Genomic DNA, 14,378 nt, shown 5'->3' with positions numbered 1-14,378 from the left:
GACATTATCCTTAAACATAAGGTCACCTTTTATCTTGTAGGGGTTTTTTTCCCCTTCTTTTGGGATTACGCAGAATCTGCAGACATGCTTCAACTTCTGAACTCCAATTCAACTTGCAGAGGATTGGTTGTTGCTCCATGCCAGCTATTCTCAGACCAGGAATTTGAATATGGCCTTCTTTCAAAGTCAGAGGAAGGTTGCTTACAACAAGTTTCAGGGAGAGAGTTTATGGTATGCTTTACGCTCTAAAAATGAAGGAACCGACAAGCATTTTTTGGAGCTGTGATGTACAGCGGAGGTGTCCCATCCTATCCGAATAAGTGAATGGACGGAACGAGAGGGGAACACCTGTTTAATGAGTTGGCCTCTGTTTTTGAATAATTGATCAGGTGAAAATCTGTGCTGTCCAACATCTCTGCAAAAGACCTACCACTTTTCCTCCTACAGTCAGTCTCAGTTTCAGTCTGTAGAAGAACCATTCATTGATAATGTTTTGCACTTTAAAAACAAAAATTGAAACCAGGGACTCCCAGGAGACCATATTATATAGGTGGTGGATCTGCAGCTGTTTTTCTTAGTATAACCCATCCAGTTTTTAAATCACTTTCAGTTCTGACCCACTAGCTCAGTCTTCCCCTATTACCCAATGCTGGGAAGCGACCTCCTTGTCTCCCGCATATTTACGAACAGCCGGTAACAAAGCAGCGTTAGACAGCTGAACATTCTTAGCGGAGAGCACATACTGCTAGTTCTTATATGTCAGCTAACAAAATACAGTGATCGCTTGATAATTGGGTCAACGCTTAGACAGCTGCACCACTCAGCCAATGCAAGACTGATATGAAGGATCATATCACAGCTGTCCAATGAAAACCATGCAACTCCATAATTCTTGAGGACAATACAAATGCTCTAAATGGCTTGGAACATTTTTGCCTTCTCCTGTCACCATTTTGGAGATGCATGTTTTGCATTGAGCAGCAATGATATTTAATTTTAGGAAAAAAAACTATGATACCTAAAAGTGTAGGGATCCAAGCAGGGTATGTGCCTTTTTAGTAATTTTGCCCAATGTTCATTCTATCCGCATTAATGTCCTTGTTCTCTATTGCAGGTTTGAGGCGTGCACCAATATAACAGCAGAAGTGTATCTTCGCTCTTACCTGACCCCATGCATCAACGACTGTGGAACCTATGGCCAGTGCAAGCTCCTCCGCACCAACAACTACCTGTATGCTGCATGCGAGTGCAAAGCAGGTGACTGAAGCTTAAATCCGCTTTCCCCCATGAGTTCCCTTAGCCACTCTCGAGTTAATCCTCCAAATTTGCAGTCATCAGGGGCAAGCATAAAAGCCTGCCACTTTATATAGTTTATTTCTTCCTAGAAGCTCACTTTAGCGAGGCATTCTGTCAAAAATGCAGTTTCTGAATTTGCCATCTACATATATATATATATATATATATATATATATATATATATATATATATATATATATATCCAAAAGTTTAAATACAGAAAACTTCTCAAATCCAGCTACTTTAAGATGCATTCATTGCTGACACAGGCAAGCAACTGCTCGTCTAACCTCACAGAAAGGCACTGCCAATAGAATGAGCTGTTCTGGAGCCTAAGGTCCCTGCTCCCAAATGCTAAGCGTAGTCTAAAGGGGTAAAAAGTCCTCCAGTATTGGCCTGTGGAGTAGGGGAACTGCGTTCTTTTTGTTGTACCGCGGCTCCATCCACTACTTTTGGGATGAGCTAGAATACTAGAATCAATCATCCAACAAGATCTCACGAATGCTCTCGTGATTGACAGCCTCTTGGCAATTTCCAACATCTAGTGTAAGGCTTTCCCAGAAGGGTATAGGTTAGTACAGAAGGAGGTATTTGGATTTTCCCCATAGGAATGAATGAGGAGCAAAAGTCTGTTATTTGATATTTGATACAAATACACTGGTAGCACACACCCACCCACCTACATTGAGTACCACAGCAATCGCTATGCAACACCCTAGCAACCATCTCCGATATCATGTCACCTACTTAACAATACCCTAGCAGTCGCTAAGCAACACCATAGCAAAGCAAATCACTTGAAATACCACATTGCAACGCCACAGCAACCATCTAGCATCCACTAAGCAACACCACAGCAACCTCTTAGCAACACCATAGTTACCATCTAGTAATCACTTTGCAATGCCATGGCAAAACCATATCAACCACTTACCAACAAACCCCCCCCCCCATCTAGCAACCACTTTGCAATGCTATACCAACAATATAGCAACCACTAAGGAACAGCATAGCAGCCACTTTGCAACACTATTGCAAGTGCTTAGCCATATTAAACCATATTAATCACATAGCAACACTATCACCCATCTAGCAACCACTAAGCAACACCATAGTAACCACCTGTAAAAATCATAGCAACACCATAGCAACCAGCCAGCAAAAACATCCTAATGACCAGTTAGGAACCACTTAAGCACAACCACCCAGCATTTCTTTCTGGAAATGCACTTACATTTACATTTACGGCATTTAGCAGATGCTCTTATCCAGAGCGACTTACAAAGTGCTTTGCTATTTACCCAAGAAAAGCCTTAGCTAGTCAGAATAGACTAATAATACAAAAGATATCTCCAAGCTTAGACATTGCCAAACACAATACAATAAGGCGACCATAGAACTATTCGTCCAAGTACTCTCTGAAGAGGTGGGTCTTCAGTCTGCGTTTGAAGACAGCGAGCGACTCGGCCGTTCGGACACCCAGGGGCAGCTCGTTCCACCACTTTGGTGCCAGGACAGAAAAAAGCCTGGACGCTTGTCTTACGCGGATTTTGAGGGATGGCGGGTTGAGCCGAGCCGTACTTGAAGCTCAAAGGGCTCTTGGTGCGGATCGGCTTTTGACCATTGCCATCAGATACGGAGGGGCTGGTCCATTCTTGGCTTTGTAGGCCAGCGTCAGGGTTTTAAATCTGATGCGGGCAGCTACAGGAAGCCAGTGGAGAGAACGCAGCAGTGGCTAAATTTTGGGACATTGAAGACGACCCGTGCCGCTGCATTCTGGATGAGTTGCAGGGGCCTGATTGGTGCGCAGAGGGAGGCCAGCCAGAAGAGAGTTGCAGTAGTCAAGTCTGGAAGTGACGAGAGACTGCACAAGCACCTGGGTGGCCTCTCTAGAGAGGAAGGGTCGAATTCTCCGGATGTTGTACAGAAGAAATCTGCAGGACCGAGTTACGTTTGCAACATGACTTGAGAACGATAACTGATCATCCATCACTACACCAAGGCTTCGGGCTTCAGTAGAGGGAGTGACCAGTGAGTTCTCAAAGGTGATGGCAAGATCGTTTCTTGGTTCAGCAGTTCCCGGGATGTTTTCTACATAAAATATAAAGTTGATTTAAAAATTAATGCAAATTAAATACGACTGGAATTTATCAACACTCGTTACACTGTCCTACATCTTATGTTTACATTTAAGTGGTATAGCATCAGAAATAACTCCAGACTTCGAGGGTTAAACTCATTCAGGAATGTAATGCTAGTAATTATCTTTGAAAACGGTTTACTGAGAACAATATCTATTACATCCTTTGCTGTTCGTCTTCACACACTGCAATCAGTTGAAAGGTTAACACGATTTTAATCGGCGAGTTAGTTCATCATTGCACTGTAATCGCCCCTCTCCACAGTCGAACGCCAATCACAGATAATTGGCAGGTTAATTTGGACGATTCAGCGGCACGTATGTCATTCATATCTCTGTGTGAATAAGAGATCACGATCAAACAGACGCTTAATTAGAGGACGTAATGACGATAATGCTGGGAAATATGCAAATCACGGCCTCTCAATTACTTCTCTATTATGGAGCCTTTCGCGAACCGCTCTTTGTTTCTCCCTCGCTATTGCTACAGTCAGCCACGGTTGACGCGTCTACCGCTTTAATGAATATTTGCGGGGGCAAAACAGCTGGTGTTGAAAAACTTCCCCTTTAAGTTCCCTCTGATTCCCTCCACAAGCGCAGGCTTTCTTCTCGAGTGTGTTAAAGAGCGCCGCCTGATCGTCTCTTTTGACACCCAATTAATCTTCAGTCGGGCTGTGTTTCGGAAACGGGGGGGGGGGGGGGGCAACCCATATTTTTTGCTGTTGATTAGGGAGCCATAATCAAAGAGACTGTTCCCGTCCTTGTTTTCCCATATTTCATGTGTGAGGTAAGGCTTGGTGAGGAAAGACTGCAGTGCACCCCCTCCCCCCCCCCACAGTGTTTACATCACTGCATGCTTACAGGATCCAATCTATATTTATGAAGCTGTTTACAAAGGCACACAGATGAGCTTGCAAATGTGGGCCGGAACACGGCCTTGTTTTGGTGTTTGAGGAGGTTCTGTGGGTTGTTTAGGAGCGTGTATATGGCTGTGATGATGGGTCCATGTTTTTAGGTGAGGAAGCATGTGTAGACCGTAGACCCAATGAAATACACAGGGACTTGAGCAAAAATGCTCTTTGAATAGTAGTCGATGTAAAAGAAGAGAAGAGTTTATTCCAAGTCATTTAGAGCATTTTTATTAGTCCATTCATCCAGAATTATTTTAGCTTTACAAAACTAAAATGGAGCGGAAATCTCAATCAGAGGCCCTGTCCAGAGGCTTCTAGATATTGCCATCTCTTCCACACCACCATGGTGTTGTATGTCATTAAAAAGGGTTTTGAAAACTCCAATATTACGAACACCTGCTGTTTGAACATCATACAGTGAAAAGGATTACACTGTATTTAGGTCTATTTTGGCTGTTGCACTGCTTCTTTGATGAATTTCATGTCATACTTTGTAAGGTCGTACTCCTGGGCTGACATGCTTGGGCTAGTGTTTTAAGGTTGTTTCATTTGTCGAGTAGATATTTTCAGGAATGCTGCAGAAAGGCGTGAAAAAGTGAAAGTGATTATTCAAGTGTTCATGTAAACATCATACTCCGATTTCTTAGATTGGAGTAAGGTCCAAAAATCTAATTAAGAAATGTAATAAAGAGAGCTGGATTTTAGCAGAATACTTTTGGCGCAATGCTGGATTTTCCAATTATGTGATAACTCAAGTGTCTATAAATGCATTGAAGGGATTACTGACAAAGTCGGATTTCCTGCAGGTATCGGATAATGAAGTGCATGTAAACGCATTCAATGATTGAGTAAAATTGCATGGATGTGAGGAGTTAACAATTTTAAGGCTTTTAAATGTTGATAGAGCAGCCAAACTGGATGTCTTTTCAATGTCTGTCACAAAGCTGGAGGCATTAGAGGAGCAAGTTGAGCTTTACTTGCCAAAGAAGTAGCTAAAAGACCAGACAATGGAACACTGAGTCAAAGGGAATACTTTTACACTGAACACAGACAAGAAACACCCAGAACAGAAGGGATAAAGTACACACAGGTGGGAACACTAATGACAAGGCCAGGCTGGGACAGGACAGGAGACGAGAAAACAAAACATGGCCAGAAACATGAGAGCAAGTTAATAAGAAGGGGAAACAGACAAACACAAGGGCAGGCAAGATCTTTACAACATTCGTTACATGGTTGGTAGATTGTAAAAACTGCCAAATCTCACATAAATAGTGCCTTGTTTGTATGCTGTTTGTAGGTCCGTTTTATAAATCTTGACCCATATCTCCAAAAGTTTCCAGACATCATAATTTTGGGCACATACAGCTTGTCTAATCTCTAAGAACACCTTGTGCCGCAGCTGTTGGCTAAAAAGTATATCTGTGGAGTGATTGAGCTCTATCCAGGACCTCTGGAATGAGCTGAAGTGGAGATTTTTGACCTGACCTCACTAATGCTCATGGCTGAACGCACCCAAGAGGCTTTTAAACCAGATCCAAACCCAATGACTCAAACCACCTGACGAGGTGGTCCGAGTCGCATTTGAGCCATGTTACTGCTGAGTGAAAGCAACCGTCTCACCAAGAAACCTTCCACCACCAATACTACCAATACAACCAAAACACCAATAATATTTGCAGTGCATTGGGTGACTTTGCATATTCTGTCCCACACAGCGGTCAGACTAACCCGGAGACGCATTTGAATACCCAGTGTAAACGCATGTGGCCAAAATCTTACCAGGATACAATCCAAATACTAGTCACAGGAAGTGACCAGGTGTAAACATGGGGCCTTTTAGAAAACTATGTTCTTGGACGTTTGTCCTAGGTTGGGACGGCTGGGGTTGCACGGACAACACCGAGGCTTATTCGTATGGATTTCAGCTGCTGTCTACCTTGCTGCTCTGTCTGAGCAATCTGATGTTTGTTCCGCCCGTGGCCATCGCCATCCGCAGCCATTACCTGCTGGAGGCCTCCGTCTACATCTTCACCATGTTCTTTTCAACTGTGAGTGCTCCTGTGACTTTACTTGCCATGAAACTACTGGTATATGTTTATTTACTTTTAACGTAAGGTAACTCTCTCCTCCTTTCCAGTTCTACCATGCGTGTGATCAGCCAGGCATTGTGGTTTTCTGCATTATGGAGTATGATGTCCTCCAGTTCTGTGATTTCCTTGGCTCCCTCATGTCGGTATGGGTCACAGTCATTGCTATGGCCAGACTCAAATCCATCATCAAACAGGTAAAGGTCACTTGGCTGTACTGTATATTTATACACACACAATACTGTACAAATCTGTAGGCACATAATGATTAAAAAGTAAGTGTTTATTTACTCAGTTAAAAACTAGCATCCCATTAAATACAGATATTATTCAAACAAAACGTGGTGGTTATACATCACTGTGTTCATTAAAACATCTCCAGAGTTCTCCTCATGAGCGCCTAGTATGATTTATAGTTATCATCCAACACCTGGATTGGTAAATCAGAGCTTAATTATGTTAGATCAGGTGTACAGAATACTGTCTAAATCCACACATTGGCTGGGGGGTGTCCCGAAGAATTCTGGAACCAAACTAGCTCACAAGATCAACTAGCTTTACTGGTAAAACTCTGGAGTTTTACCAGTAAAAACTCTCTTATTGTAATAAACTGTTTTAGATAAGGTGCTTAGGTGCCAAGTCCAAGTCCTGCAAAGTTGGAGGAGTCACCTTCTCCAAGGTACTGATAGCTCATGCTATCTTTTAGCATTTATCTGTGTAAATTCTTCAGTTAAACAAACGCCTCGGTTCTCCCCAGTACACACACACATACACTCACGGTTATGGGGGGATATAAAGCAGTGTAGGATCTGGCTACTCTGCCTTCAAGAAACAACAGCAAAGCAAAACAGAAGAACATCAGTAGACAGCGTTTCATAAGAACATATGATTTGGACATGACCGGGGCTGCCTTACTGCCTCAGAATACTGTCTGAATAGGCAGCATTTGTCACATTTGAGACACAGCCGAAGTAGCTGAATACCAAATTAGAATACCCTAGTTTTGACTTAAAAACTCTTACCTTAAATTCAAAAGGCAGGCCTTAATCACAATGGAGGTGATACGTAATGATACTGGTGATACGTAAACATGATTAAAATCATAATCCATCATTTTTTTTGAAGGAATCATTTTTCTAAACTTTAGGGCACACTGGGATGCATATTTTACACAGGTTTCATTTGGAGCTGTAATAATATAAATATATGAATGTTAGCAATCTGTCATGCTTGTCAGCATCTTGCAGTCATTTTGCAGTAAACACAGACAGAGCATTTTTATACTAACTGTGTGTGTGTGTGTGTGTGTGTGTGTGTGACGGAGAGAGAAGGAGAGACACAGCGAGCACGAGCCATTTCTTTGCTTTACTTATTAGCTGTTCCCCAGACTGGTGAAGTCAGGAGGGAGAGAGAATTAAAGGGATAAAGAATGGGGAGGGAGAGAGTTAGATTAATGTGAGGGCTTATAAGAGACAATGTGTGTGTGTGTGTGTGTGTATTTGAGAGAAAGTGGAAGACACAAACTAGGTGCAGCAGCTGCTCTCCTCCAGGGATAATGTGTGTGTGTCTATGTGTGTTCGTTCATGCGTCTATGTGTGTTCGTGTTTGTGTGCATTTTTGCTGAGAGCAGCAGTATGTGGCTACTAATCAAATCACCCACGTCACATCAGCACCAGTGTGTGGCAGTAGTGGTGGGGGTGGACGGTGAGGTTTTATATATATATATTTTTTTTTTTTTTATTAGAAACTGCATACGCTGCCTGTCTGGCTGAAGCTAGGCCCAGCAGGCTACCCTTAATTGGAAGACTTGTGGACATCTTTAACCCAGTCTGGCCCAGTCTAACCCGGTCTCTCTTCACGCCTCCTCTCTGACTAGGTGCTGTACCTGCTTGGGGCAATGTCTCTGTCCATGGCCCTTCAGCTGGACCGCCACGGCCTATGGAACCTGCTAGGCCCCAGCCTCTTCGCCTTGGGCATAATGGCCATCGCCTGGGTAAGAAGGTTCAGAAACACTGCTGAGCTGTTTAATGATTCATGATCTGACTGTCAAAATACTGTAACACTGCTCAAGAAGTGTTTTAGCAACAGTGCATGGCAAGCTTTTGGTAGCTGTCATGGGGGAACTTTGGAGTTATTGTAGCTTCATCTCTAGAAGAATGCTGAAGGGTCAATACCTTACATATTTTCTTCTCCTATTCCCTTTCCTGAGAACCACTTAGGCCTGTTTTTGGTACATAAACTGGCACAGATATCATTTCTGTGCCTTTAAAGCTTTGTGCTTGTGACCACTGTAACACCTTTGGATGAAAAGGTCTATGTGCAGTTTGCTCCCCAGTGATGCCACAGTCATCCATAACCTAAAAGCCCCAGAGTCTCTCATTGGCCTCGCTGTCTCTTCAGTTTGGAGAGATCATGGTCATCAGATCATCGTCATGTGAGTCCCTAACATGTGCATCCCTAACAATCACTGTGTTACTGTATGGAGAAGCAGTGAAGGGTGCACAACAGTCTGACTGGAGGAAGCTGGACCCACTGTGACGTAGGACTTCCAGAAGGCCAAAGTTGTAGGACTATGGCAATATGTGTGTATGTGAGGGTGGGGTGGAGCTAAAACCATGAAGCTATGCTGTTTGTCTGTCTGTCTGTCTGTCTATCTATCTATCTATCTATCTATCTATCTATCTGTCACCAATGGTTACATTTAGAAGCAGTTACTTGTAGAACAATTGTTGCGAGCAAAAAGACGGGGCATAAAAAGATGTGTTTAAGGTCCTATCCACATGTATCTTGATATTTTTTTATATTTGTATTGAATTAATATGAATTAATTTGACCCTTAATTTACACCAAAATACCTATTTTTGAACTTATATATATATATATATATATATATAAGGTATTTTTGTGCTTATATATATATAATAAATATATATATATATTATATATATATATATATATATATATATATATATATATATATATATATATATATATATATATATATATATACACATATATATATATATAAAATTTATATTTTATTATCTTTATATTTATATATATATAGTCATGCCCGAAAGTATTCATACCCCTGGCAAAGTTTGACTTAAATTTACTTTTATTTAACCAGAAGTTATATTTTTGCCTTGAAAAGACACAGGCATCTCCCAGGAGATAACACGATGATGTACAAGAGGCATCATTGTGGGAAAAAGTATTTCTCAGCTTTTATACACATTTGAACAAAAAGTGGCATGTCCAAAATTATTCATACCCTTTGAAAACTGTCACAGTATATGGGAAAATCCAAAGTTCTATACCATTCCAAATAGTCCAAGCTGTTTTAAAGCATCCTAATTATCCTGATTCATTGGGAACAGCTGTTTTAATCAACTCAACAAGAGAAAAACAGCAGCTCTCTGCAGTTGGTTTGTGGACAGTCATGGCTAAGACAAAGGAGCTCACTAAGGACCTGCGGCTGTGCATTGTGGCCGCTCACAAGTCAGGAAAGGGCTATAAAGCCATATCAAAATGTTTTCAAGTTCCAGTGGCTACAGTGCAAAGTATTATTAAAAAATACAAGAAGTTCCGCACTGTGGAAAATCTCAGATGATGTGGTCGGAAGCCAAAAGTGACACCTGTGCTGGCCAGGAGAATAGTGAGAGAGCCCGCTTGACCTTTGCAAATGCTCATCTGGACAAAGAAGAAGACTTCTGGTGTTCTGTTTTATGGTCAGATGAAACAAAAATTGAATTGTTTGGCCACAATGATGTGTGCACCATTTGGCGTAAAAAAGGAGAAGCCTTCAACCCTAAGAACACCATCCCCACTGTCAAACATGGTGGTGGGAACCTAATGTTTTGGGGGTGTTTTTCAGCCAATGGACCAGGGAACTTGATCGCAGTAAATGGCACCATGAAAAAAGAGCAATACATCAAGATTCTCAACAACAACATCAGGCAGTCTGCAGAGAAACTTGGCCTTGGGAACCGGTGGACATTTCAGCACGACAACGACCCAAAACACACAGCCAAAGTGGTGAAGAAATGGTTAGCAGACAAAAACATTAATGTTTTGCAGTGGCCCAGCCAGAGTCCTGACTTGAATCCAATTGAGAATCTGTGGAGGGAGCTAAAAATCAGGGTGATGGCAAGGAGACCCTTGAACCTCAAAGAGTTGGAGCTCATCACTAAAGATGAATGGGCAAAAATACCAGTGGAGACATGCAAAAAGCTGGTCAGCAATTACAGGAAGCGTTTGATTGCTGTAATAGCCAATGAAGGCTTTTCTATTAATTATTGAGAAGGGTATGAATAATTTTGGACATGCCACTTTTTGTTCAAATGTGTATAAAAGCTGAGAAATATTTTTTCCCACAATGATGCCTCTTGTACATCATCGTGTTATCTCCTGGGAGATGCCTGTGTCATTTCCAGGCAAAAATATAATTTCTGGTTGAATAAAAGTAAATTTAAGTCAAACTTTGACAGGGGTATGAATACTTTCGGGCATGACTGTGTGTATATATATATATATATATATATATATATATATATATATATATATATATATATATATATATATATATATATATATATATTTGGAAACGCCTTTATAATGTATGCATGTTTCTGGCTGAATCTCAAATACCTCCTTACCCTCTATATAGTGAACTACAGAAGTTCTAAAACTATGACTTCTACTGGCGGATTTATATTGTGAACAAATAAAAAAACAAATACTGTTCTATTATAACAGTTATTACTATTTGGAGTAATAATTATATAAAAATATATAAAAATATTTTTCTAGATGTGTATTGAATTAATATGAATTAATTTGCCCCTTTATTTACACAAAAATGCTGTTTTTGAGCTTTTTATGTAAACGCTCTACAAAAGGTGAAGATTTTTGGAAACACCTTTATAATGCATGCATGTTTCTGGCTGAATCTCATATACCTCCTTACCCTCTATATAGTGAACTACAGAAGTTCTAAAACTATGAATTCTACTGGCGGATTTATATTGTGAACAAATAAAAAAAAACACACATTATAACAGTTATTACTATTTGGAGTTTCCAAATATGAAAATTGAAATGTTGTTACTATGCAACCCATGAGAATTCATAATTTCATGGCTTGCATAGTATATAGAGAGTAGTGTGTAATATGGGAGGTTTGGGAGGTCTCACCTCACGAGGTCCTGTCGTCTCATACAAGGCAGGCATTTAGCATTTTAGCATTAAAGCATTTTCATCTCTGTGTGGACATAAATATTTTCAGAAACGGAGGGAGGAAAATCTCAGTTTTTGTAAAAATGGTCCAGATACGTGTGGACAGGGCTTATGGCTATAAAACCGCTCAAGTGAAATCCATGTGAAATCCCTGACTCTCCCAGCCAGATCCCATATAGAGGACATGTCTCCAAAAAAAAAAAAAGGACACATGGTCACCCTTTTCGTTTCAGACTCATCCAAAAAACAAACTAAATGTTTGTGATTGTGCCACTCAATTTGAAATCGACTTGGCAAGACATGGCCTCCATGCAGAAATCAGGCTTGGCAGTTTTTCCACAGCTCCACAGCTGCCCCCGCTGAGACAAGAAGCTGCTGTAGAAATAAAGTTTAGAGAACCGCTCTGCTGAAAATAACGCAAGACAAATGGTCTTTTTATCCGACTTTTGAAGCGATCGCTTGTATGAAATGCTTTGAGGGGAAAGGTACCGCAGTGCACCACAGTCTGAAAATAGCTTCAAGTTTATGATCCTCTTGGTCGTAAAGCAGTAAAAGCGCTAATGCTAAGTGCTAGCTCTGGCCCTTCCTCGACCCGGCTGCCTCGAGCATGCAGCACGTAGGCTATTCACCCGCGACATCCTTATTAAGGTCATCTCGGGTCACCTGGTCCGGCGCGCAGTGCTTTTTTCTCGGGGAGGCGCTAGCATGGAATAATGCGGCCCATGTTTATCTTGGCTAGTGCGCACGAGCATGCTAGCTAAGATAAACGGAGGGCGCTGACATTACCTTATCCAGACAGTATTAGTCATGCCCTTACAGTTCCATTACCAGTCAGCTTGTTCTTTTCGTTAACTCCTCTCTGGGCCATAATGTGTTTCCTGAAGTGAGTAGATAAAAAATAATGGGTGCCGGGAGAGGAGGGGGCTTAGCCGAGGCCTCAGACACAAGACCGCGATGCGAACGCTGGCTTTAGAGAACCCTCCCTCGAGTCGAACGCAGGATATGGGCAGGATGAAGCGGAGAACAGTGAGGGGTGTCTCCATGAGGTGAGGCGGCACAGGAGCATGAATCTCTTGCTGGATGGGACTAGTAAGCCATGCTAATCGATTGAAAGAAGGAGAAAGGAACGGGTCTAGACGACGGAGACTAGAGGGAGCATCAAGTCTGAAAGCTAGACATTTCCACTCTGTGATTATTCCTTTTCCCTCACCTCCGTGTTTATATGGAAAACATGAGCTGTAAATGAGGTTTTGAATAAAGTATAGGCACCAGCATACCCAGCAGGCAACAGAAGTTTCATTACATGAAAATGGATGAGCTCATACATACAGAGAAGGGGGACGTTTTTTTAAGCACTGCTGCAGCTGCAGTGTACTTTATGACACGAGATATTGTAACAGAAGTGTCTTAGGATTTGTAGCAGAGACAGGTTTGCTATATACTTGATCATGATTAGATGGTTATAGATAAGTAACTACATATTACATCTCACTTTTCTAGCCGGTGCTCACTATGGGTTTTATTTTTCTTCTAATCACTTGACGTCTTTTTGAGTCACAAACAGATATGAGCCATTTAGCTTATGGTGGTGTGCAGGATTAATATTAATAAAGTGCCACAGTATGTATTTATGTATCTATTTAAGCTTTATGTATAAACAGTAAATGTGCGATTCTGGTGCTGATGAAGGTGCAAAAAAAGCTCAAGCAAAAAACATTTTACAAGCCTATTTAGTACAAAACTGTAATTTTGCCTTTAAAGAAGAGCTTTTATTGGTGGGTTGTGGCACTGTGACGGCTCACAGGAGCTGTATAGCTTAGCCTAACATAGCTTAGCACTGTACCAGGTAGGTTGTAATTCATTTTTTGCAATTATTGCCAAGTCTTACCGGATAGTGTTGCTGTCCTCTTGGCCTAGCTTTTAGCCCCACTACCTTATCCGCTGCCATTGTGACCTCAAAGCTTCAAACAGCTTGTTTTCGTGGGCTGGTTTTATGTCAATTTCAGGGATTTCAAGTCAAGACTGTTAGGTAACAGCTTTTTGGTTTTGGAACTGGCCTGTTGTGCAGCTCTGTGTTACTTATGTGGGTTCTGGGACATATCAGTATCAGAGGGTTGATGATTATCTTCCCAACTCATTATTCAACTCTGCCAAAGAAAACACAGTTTTTCCCTCCTAGAGTGCATTTAAAGGAGTATTAAATAGTTACATTTTGTTTTTTAGTTCTGCATAATTCAATTGTTAAGATTTCAACAAAGTCATTCAGAGTAGTTTGGTGGTGAAATGCTATTTCCTCACAGTGATGGTGATACCAGACACCTAAAATATACACAGGATGGAGGAGTACGTTCAGGAGGTAGTTAGGCCAAGTAGTACGTAAAGACAGCCTATTTTTTGTTTATTTACTGTACCTTACCACATTATAATATAATCATTTCATGTAAAACTTGTGTATTATCTCTGGTAATTTTTGAGTTGTACACATCATGACTCCTGGTCCCCATAACTACTCTTATATAAAAATACTTCAGCTGATCCACAATGAGACCACAATCTAAATTTGAGGTGGGCGATATGAAAAAAATCTTCACGATATTTAAAGACATGTTCACGATATAAGATATATGATCTATACATGATCACAGACAAAATGCATCAGTAGCCACAGATTCTTTAAAACTACTTTGTTAGACATTGAATACA

The 14,378-nt window shown here is 41.1% G+C and overlaps 1 protein-coding gene across 1 annotated transcript in view; it reads left to right on the top strand.

The window, feature by feature from the left end:
- The window catches only part of tmem8b (transmembrane protein 8B), a 221,663-nt gene that overhangs the window by 193,325 nt on the left and 13,960 nt on the right, over window positions 1–14,378 (top strand). Inside the window, exons 9-12 of the mRNA XM_072664458.1 lie at window positions 1,115–1,257; window positions 6,220–6,398; window positions 6,488–6,634; window positions 8,314–8,430. Of these exons, the coding sequence (XP_072520559.1) occupies window positions 1,115–1,257; window positions 6,220–6,398; window positions 6,488–6,634; window positions 8,314–8,430 (586 nt within the window). The remainder of the gene's footprint in view (window positions 1–1,114; window positions 1,258–6,219; window positions 6,399–6,487; window positions 6,635–8,313; window positions 8,431–14,378) is intronic.

This window comes from Salminus brasiliensis, chromosome 20, assembly GCF_030463535.1.
Source record: "Salminus brasiliensis chromosome 20, fSalBra1.hap2, whole genome shotgun sequence".
In the NCBI taxonomy this organism is placed as follows: Eukaryota; Metazoa; Chordata; class Actinopteri; order Characiformes; family Bryconidae; genus Salminus; species Salminus brasiliensis.
This window is presented reverse-complemented; position numbering and strand designations above follow the sequence as displayed.